The sequence below is a fragment of the Apium graveolens genome, chromosome 3 (genome assembly GCF_009905375.1).
Source record: "Apium graveolens cultivar Ventura chromosome 3, ASM990537v1, whole genome shotgun sequence".
NCBI lineage: Eukaryota > Viridiplantae > Streptophyta > Magnoliopsida > Apiales > Apiaceae > Apium > Apium graveolens.
In genome coordinates, this window is record NC_133649.1 from 129,015,430 (window position 1) to 129,023,104 (window position 7,675).

The window sequence follows — 7,675 nt, forward strand, 5'->3', positions numbered from 1 at the left end:
TGGCATAATGATGAACATCATCTGCCTCACCTGTTAAAATGCAACATGGGAAACAATTTCAAAATCTCAGGTTTTTAAATTGAAGTTGTTAATGACAAGATACCTCCATAAGTTCCATCTTTTGGAATGACAGATTCATCAAAAACACATACTTAAAACTTCATTGCTTCGTTAGTATGGTAGAAAGCAATGATATCACCAATTTTAATTTGTGTATCTCGAATGAACCAATTCCACTCATTAGTAAAAAGGATTGCATCGGGAACCCATTTTACATGTATAGGCCATTCTTGATCCTCAAAACAAAATGTAATGACTGGAGACTTTTCACATAACCTAAATTTGTCGCAAGTATCTGAATTTATAACCTAGAAGGTACAAAACTATTAGAGACAACACATTAAAAAATGACAATGTTTTAAAATAAATTTTGAAATATGAACATCTATTTGTTACCTCTGTGAATGAAGTGCCCAACAAATGTTTGTCTTCAATAAGTATGTGTTGAACAGTGCAGAAATTAGTTGTAGAATTATAACAAAAAGTGGTACTCAGTCTTTCTAGCTCGGTATCAGTCCAGGTCAAGTCAGAATCCCATGCCACTTCTGTATATTTCATTTCCACCGCATACGGATTATATACTTGAAATTTGAACTGCGCTCCTCCTTCATATTCCAGTAGAACCATGTGGTAGGGCTTCATTAAGTAGAAATCATCATATCAGACAAATTTTGGATGCTCTTAGAGTTTCTCGGATATTTTCCCGTCCAAACAATATTCAAGGGTCCAAACAACTTAACCTCACCAGGTAGATGACTACCATAGTTTATATAAAATGGCAATGGCAGAAACTGCATAATTTGAACAAAGTAAGCAAAACAAATACTCTAATATATAACAATTACAATTATTACATAATGAGCAATTGAACATTAACAAAGTACAGAGTTACATTCTAATACATACCAATTCCCCCATTCTGTAAAAATCACTCATATTTGTACAAACAAAACATATCTGAACTTCTTTTAGATCCATTTCTACATCAATTTATATTCAACGATCAATCTAACATCAAATTCTTATTCTAAAATGAGAATACGTAAAAGAGAATTGAACAACTTATTTTTTTCGGAATGAGTACCCCCAATGAAATGGTATGGATTAGTTATAGTACTGAATGCAACACTTCAAGCTCTAAGCATAAATTGCTTGAATCAGCTTCAAATTGAAAGAGAGAGTGTGTGAATTGTGAATTGTAAGTGAGTTTTGTCTGTTTCAAATTGAAAGAGAGAGTGTATGAATTGTAAATGAGCTATAATGATTTGCCTTTTCTTTTTGTTTTTGGAATATGTTTATGTATTATTCAACTATTTTGTCAATCCTAAAAACCTACTTTTAAATGTTAAATTCATATTATACTTCTCCCTATAAATTGTATGGAAATATAAATTCTCTATTAACGTGTTTTAATTAAAATCAAATAATTTTATAATTATGTTTTATATCAATACATTACATAAGTTTGGAAAATCTTTAATAATTTGCCGCTGTACAAACTTTTTTAGATGCAGAATAAGTGATGTCATTTAAGAATGAATGTGACTGTTGTATTGTATGTATATCTTTTTTTCATTAAATTAAATCACATTATTTAATTCCGGTATTGCCTAAACTATTTATGACAATATTATTTGACAGACTTTTACATAAACTCGACACCATTATATTTCAGTGAAAAATAAACTATTCAAATGGTAAAAAAAAATGGTTAAAATATTTATTTGCATGTAATCGTAAAAATTTAAAAAAAAAAAATTGCTAGCACGCGTAGCGCAGGCAAAGGTCCCTAGTTATCAAAAATACTAAAAAAAAATAGTTATTTTACAATTCTACTATTTTCAACAACCAAAATCAACTAAATATGTAACTAGATATACTATTTTAAAAACAGTATCATAGTTACTTTAAAATGAAGAACTTGAATAATCAAATATAAGAAAAATATAATCAAACTATGAGTCAATAATTATTGTTCTCTGTTGCCTCTCGAGACATGTAAATTGTAAATTTCAAAACAAAACAGTCCTCATCGATTTATTTTGAAATTTTCAGAATCAAGCCATGATAATTGCCATGGCCCTAGTACATACCAAATAGCCAACCACCTAGGTTTACATTGTGCTAGTTCCATCTCACCTGACCTGAATTTACATATCAGAAATATTTCTAGGAGACATGGAGGGGAGGTACCTAAAGAACGTATTTCAAATAGAAAACTGAGAGTACATTTGTTCAAAATTGTAATATGGCTGCTCAAACTACAACTGCCCTTTTCTCAACTTGTGCTACGACTACCAGCATCAACACCTTCATAAAATAAGATATACCCATGATCTGTATTACTAGAATACTCTTGCGCAGACCCGAAGAATGTCTGCACAGCTGACTCATCAATCATTTCCACATTTTCGTCATCAAAGAATAACCAGTGATTATGGCTTTTCACAAGGCTGACATAATGCCCGTGATTAGGCCCACTCCCAACATGGACGACTACAGCGAAAAGGGAATACTCAGCATCTGCATCCTCCACTGTATTGCTCAGCTTTAGCTCCAGTGGGAAGACAACACGGTAAGACAACTTCTTATACCGGGAAAGCTGCTCAATATACTTGAACCGCTTTAGATGAATTACCAAAATCTGCGGTGGTTTCTTTATCTTCATCCTCTTCTGTGCTTCCTGCAAACTGCAATCAGAGGAGGTACATCTATTAATTGCCAATTTTGATTTTATGCATCCAAAATGAAAATGATTGTGCCTATAGCTGCAGATTTATAATTTTGCAAGTACTTGACAATAGATAAATGTAACCTGCAACAGACGGTACATAATGTGCCAAGAAACCAAAACTCCAATTCATTGTACACGACATATTTGATACTGGAAGCAAAAGAATTATAGACTAATTGATGTGTACCTGCAGCACTTGTCACAAAAGAATTTGTCCTCGGCATTTAACGTCTCTGTCGAACTGAAGTTTTTTAGACAGCTAGTGATTGAACTGTTCTGCTCAATATCGAGGCTCAAGTCCAAGAAAGTTTCATCCCTCGCAGTTACTGTTTCACACTGTAAGCACCTTGTTTCGTTCGTAAGTAGACCCTAGAGATCAATGATAGAGGAGGCATAAGAAAAAATACGGCATGTTTAAATTAATAACGCATGCATTTGCTGTAAATAAACAAGGTCAGGTCAACAGCCTTTTGTTTGTATTTACAAAGTGTGAACCGAGACATGTGACTGTTTTTGCCACTGCCAACATTTAACTAAGGTAAACTGATGCATGCAGTTTTGAGGATAAATAGAAATAAAAACAAACATAATAAGAAGCTTAAGTACTTGAAAGTTCTTGTGCACCCAGGTGACAAGAGGCTCTTTCTGAGTGCCATCAGGATGACCATTTTTTAATCCATTCGCAACATTCTCAGGTGGTGATGAAGTTGCAGGATCATTTTTTGCCTTGCGAGCCTCCTTCTCCAGTAAGTCGACCAGTTCATTCAATAAATAATTCAAGAACTCATGTGCATCCTATAGAAAATATCTCGAATCAAAAAATATTCTGGTGATAAGGCTACACCAAGCATGCCAAGAAAGGTTACAGCATTCAAAAATAAGGTAGTTGCACGGATATTTGGATACTAGTAACATGAACAATGGCAATACTGTAGGAAGGCATGATGAAAAAACATATGATCAGTTACCATTCTTTACAAAAAGTATACCAACAGCCATCACTGGAGAGTAAAAAATTCATTAAAAAGAAGAAGCTAGCAGACATGTGATGATTAGGATAGTCTAATTCTCTGAAACATCAAAGTGAATAACATTTAAGTGAAATTACAAGTATTATATTGAGAAAGGAAGACCAGAAGAGGGAAATAAGGTTTATAGAGGGAGTGAAGGGCAGAATTTGACAGTTTCACTATGCTTGATACCATAAAATTTTTATGTACTTGTCTTGAATGGTTAAAATTAGACAAGTGCAGAATGTATACCTGGTGCATGTAACTGCGAAAAATCTCATTTTGCTTTTTTAGTTTCTGTACAAAGCGCTTAGGAGCAATAACACCCGTCTTCTTCTTCTGTGAACTAATCTACATATAAGAATTGTTGGCACACACAATGTTAATGAAAATTAAAGTTGCAACTTTCAACAAATGTGCATAAAAAATAGTAGATGAAGACATGTCAAGATTGTGATTTACAAGGCCTTTCATAACATACAATTGTCAAAATGTATAGTTAGCATGTTGTTAAAAGTCTTTCGTTTTGAAAAAGATAATCTACTTGTAACATAAAAGAATTAAAATAAAAAAAAAGGAAGAAAGAAGATAATTAACTTTTCCAATCTGACAACAAATGGTTGGTCAAATAACTCACCCTTAACTTATTTACATATATTAACAAACACAAATCCCAATACGATTATGTGATATAACACCTTCAAGAATCCTATTCTAAACCATGCAGTAAGATTCACTTGATGGTGGAGATAGCAATCATGAAACAGACGTAATGACACAGAACAAGAGAAATGGCTGTTTTAACTGTAATGAAACCCAGGCTTAATTGTATTTGTTCAACTCCGAAACTACTTTTTGGTTAAAAAATTTAATATTTTTCTTACCTGTAAGAACAATTTTAAATATTTGGGCAGATGTGTCATTATAGAGTTGCATCCCTAATCTCCTTGTTTCTTCTTCCTACGTCCCAACTCCTATTATTTGGTGTATAAATAGCGTTTTTAGTTTTCATCAAGGAAATATTCAACTTTTCACCCTCATATACACTTGGTCGAACAGGGTGGATACACACTTGGTTGCAAATAGACAATAAAGAAGGCCATATATCAAGCACACATGTTTCCAACTTCAAGTAAAGCGAGACAACAGATAGCAATATTATCGCCAACACCAAGCCTTCAACACTACTAGTATTAAGTAGCTAATTATAACTGTCAAACATGAAACACCCGGTAATACTCTTGCTTGCAATCATTTCACTAAAACTGAAGTTACAACAATTGACTAATTGAGCATAACCCCGATCTTTCATTGTAAACAATAAGTGAACTAACAGTTAAAAACAAATCTGCTCAACCGACCAATATAAAACCAAAGAAGATCAATGCAGATAGTGAAAGTTGCTACTTAAGATAAATGAGAACTTTCTGTATGAGGCAGAGCTATATCTACAGTCCCTCGCCCTGCATAACAAATAACAATAACCATAATAAGGTCATCAATTAGTACCACCCTTCAGCAATATAATTCCACTCATCTCTATCAAGGTTTAGACAAATTCTGGCATCAACCCAGAAGAGAACACTAAAAAGCTGAAAGCCAAAAAGTATTATCCGACTCCTAATAGAATTGCGACAATGTGGTCATCCCATCTTACACTCAAACATCTTTATCACTTAACAGCCCTAAAAACAATCTATAAAAAAATTATACTCCCTCAGTCCCACACGGATTGTTTACGTTACTTTTCGGCACGCTCTTCAATGCTCGTTTAAAGTATACTTCCATAATATTTTTTTAAAAAAAAATTCTGAAAAAAAGTTTCATGTTTAAACTTTTATTCAGAATTTTTTTTAAAAAAAAACACATTATGAAACTATACTTTATTGAAGCCTCGAAATACGTGCAAACAGTGTACGTAAACAACTCACCGGGACGGAGGGAGTATTAATTTCCTTGCTATTGCCACACTGCAAAAAAACTTTTACATGAATCTGAAAAGATGCAATACAATGTCCATAGAATCCGAGTATCCAACTCAAATTTGATTAGGTGGAGATGGTGAGAGTAGGTTTTAATAGGGTGGAAGAAAGAGAGTGATAGTGGATTATAGGATTTAAAAATGAAATCAGACAGTGCCAAGCCTAAGCTCCTAGCCTAAGCTCCTAGTAGTCCGATATACTACAAGGAACCAAACTTTTAAAGCAAAATGGCTCTTCACCGTCTTAAGCATTACTAAGCTTAAATAGAATCCTTAATTGATTTTACATCCACACTAATTCAGTTCCTACCGTATTTTATAAATCATAAATCATGATATTTGTTCCTTTCATAACTATCTAAACTAGAATTAAATCCACCAATTTGGAAAGGAATGCTCCATCCTCCATCTTCCTCATTTTTCCTACAAACTTCATCATAAAATAATTCTACTCCTCATGTTTGTTCATAGGCAATAGCAACCTTGAAGTTTTACCGAAGTCATTTGCTGCCAGAACTCAACCACTTCACTAAAAATAGCCAACGCAATGAAGCATTGAAGATAACAAATCAAGAGACACAACATGGTCGAAACACCTGTTGTCTCAAACTTCATCCCTAGACAAAAGACGAGTATGAGCTAAATACAAAATCGTGTTGAAGTTTACCTACAGGCTACGAGTCAGGTAATGCGTAAAAATTGATATAAACCAACCCCTAAATTTGACAAATATAAAGATTTGAGACCTGCATAAAAAGATCGGCCAAGCATGTCAACAGAGTTTCTTCAGAATCAGTAAGACTTTTGTTATTCAAGTAGTATTCTAGTAACTGTTCACGGAACGGAACACAAAAGTACAAAGCCTGCAGAATAAGAGAGTGTACAACATTAGTTATACTTCCATATATAGTAACATACAAGCATGATACTCTACAAAATCGTGAACAATTGAGTACACAATTTTATTAACACCGTGATCAGAAGCGGTATAAAATCCTTTGAACATATCCTAAAACACAAAGCTAAATCCATAGCTACTAAAACATGTTCCTTTTTAGGTTCACATTTACGAAAAAAATAACAATACTCTATATCAGAAACGAACACTGAAACTGGAATCAACAATAAACAAATTTCGTGTTAAAAAATGAGTAATTAAATGAATTGAATTGCAATTAAACATAAAAATGCAATAACACATAAAAAGAGTGAGAAAGTACCTGCAAGACGCTGTTACAGTAGCAGGTGTTGCCGAAATTTTCGAGACCGAAGTAACGCTCGCCTTCGGGGAATTGCTCGCCCAATGCTTTCTCCAATTTCGAGCCGGCTGCACCCATCTCTCTCTCTCTCTCTCTCGCTCTCTCTCTCTTTATTGTCTGCTGTACATCTCTCTGTATCTATAGATAAGAAATACACAGTGATCTGTTATACGTGATTGTAAGGGGAATGATAAGGGGGGGTTTTGACGCCGGGAAGACTGAATTGAAATGATGGATCGCCCTAATTTCAGGTGATGAACAACTCAACAAACAGGATGGACCAATTTACTTTTTACCTATTTTCCATTTTTATTTTTAGACCGGCTTAGGTTAAATTGGCAACTACACTAGCAGCACGAGTCGGAATTTTACCTTTTTTAGTCGTTTCTTATCAATATCGATATTATTGTAAATAACGAGTTGTAAATCTCGAATTACTGGATAGTGTATGACTTAATAAATGCACATAGAGAGTATAAATTGAAGAGAGAGAATTGTTGTTCAATATATTTTTCAATGTATCTGATTTCAATAACTGAAATTCTATTTATACTTACACAAAAATAGGATAAGATTACACGTATTACGAAAAGATAGGATTTTAATCAAAATTCTTCCTTACTAAGTTTCT

The 7,675-nt window shown here is 33.6% G+C and overlaps 1 protein-coding gene across 1 annotated transcript; it reads right to left on the bottom strand.

The window, feature by feature from the left end:
- Nucleotides 1–2,070: 2,070 nt before the first annotated feature.
- Nucleotides 2,071–7,360, bottom strand: LOC141712743 (ubiquitin carboxyl-terminal hydrolase 4). The gene is made up of 6 exons (XM_074515785.1): nt 7,006–7,360; nt 6,532–6,648; nt 4,057–4,155; nt 3,401–3,589; nt 2,982–3,163; nt 2,071–2,750 (listed from the first exon to the last, which is right to left on the bottom strand). The coding sequence occupies exons 1-6, from the start codon at nt 7,120–7,122 to the stop codon at nt 2,339–2,341; spliced, it is 1,116 nt and encodes a 371-aa protein (XP_074371886.1). The 5' UTR covers nt 7,123–7,360; the 3' UTR covers nt 2,071–2,338.
- Between the last annotated feature and the right edge of the window lie 315 nt (nt 7,361–7,675).

Bases quoted from the DNA above. Each gene is read 5' to 3' on its own strand.
- LOC141712743 (XM_074515785.1), bottom strand. From the start codon at position 7,122: ATGGGTGCAGCCGGCTCGAAATTGGAGAAAGCATTGGGCGAGCAATTC. The intron at 4,156-6,531 runs GTCTCAAATCTT...TCTTATATGTAG, and splicing joins TGGCCGATCTTTTTATGCAG to ATTAGTTCACAGAAGAAGAA. The intron at 3,164-3,400 runs GTACTTAAGCTT...ATTGATCTCTAG, and splicing joins GGGTGCACAAGAACTTTCAA to GGTCTACTTACGAACGAAAC.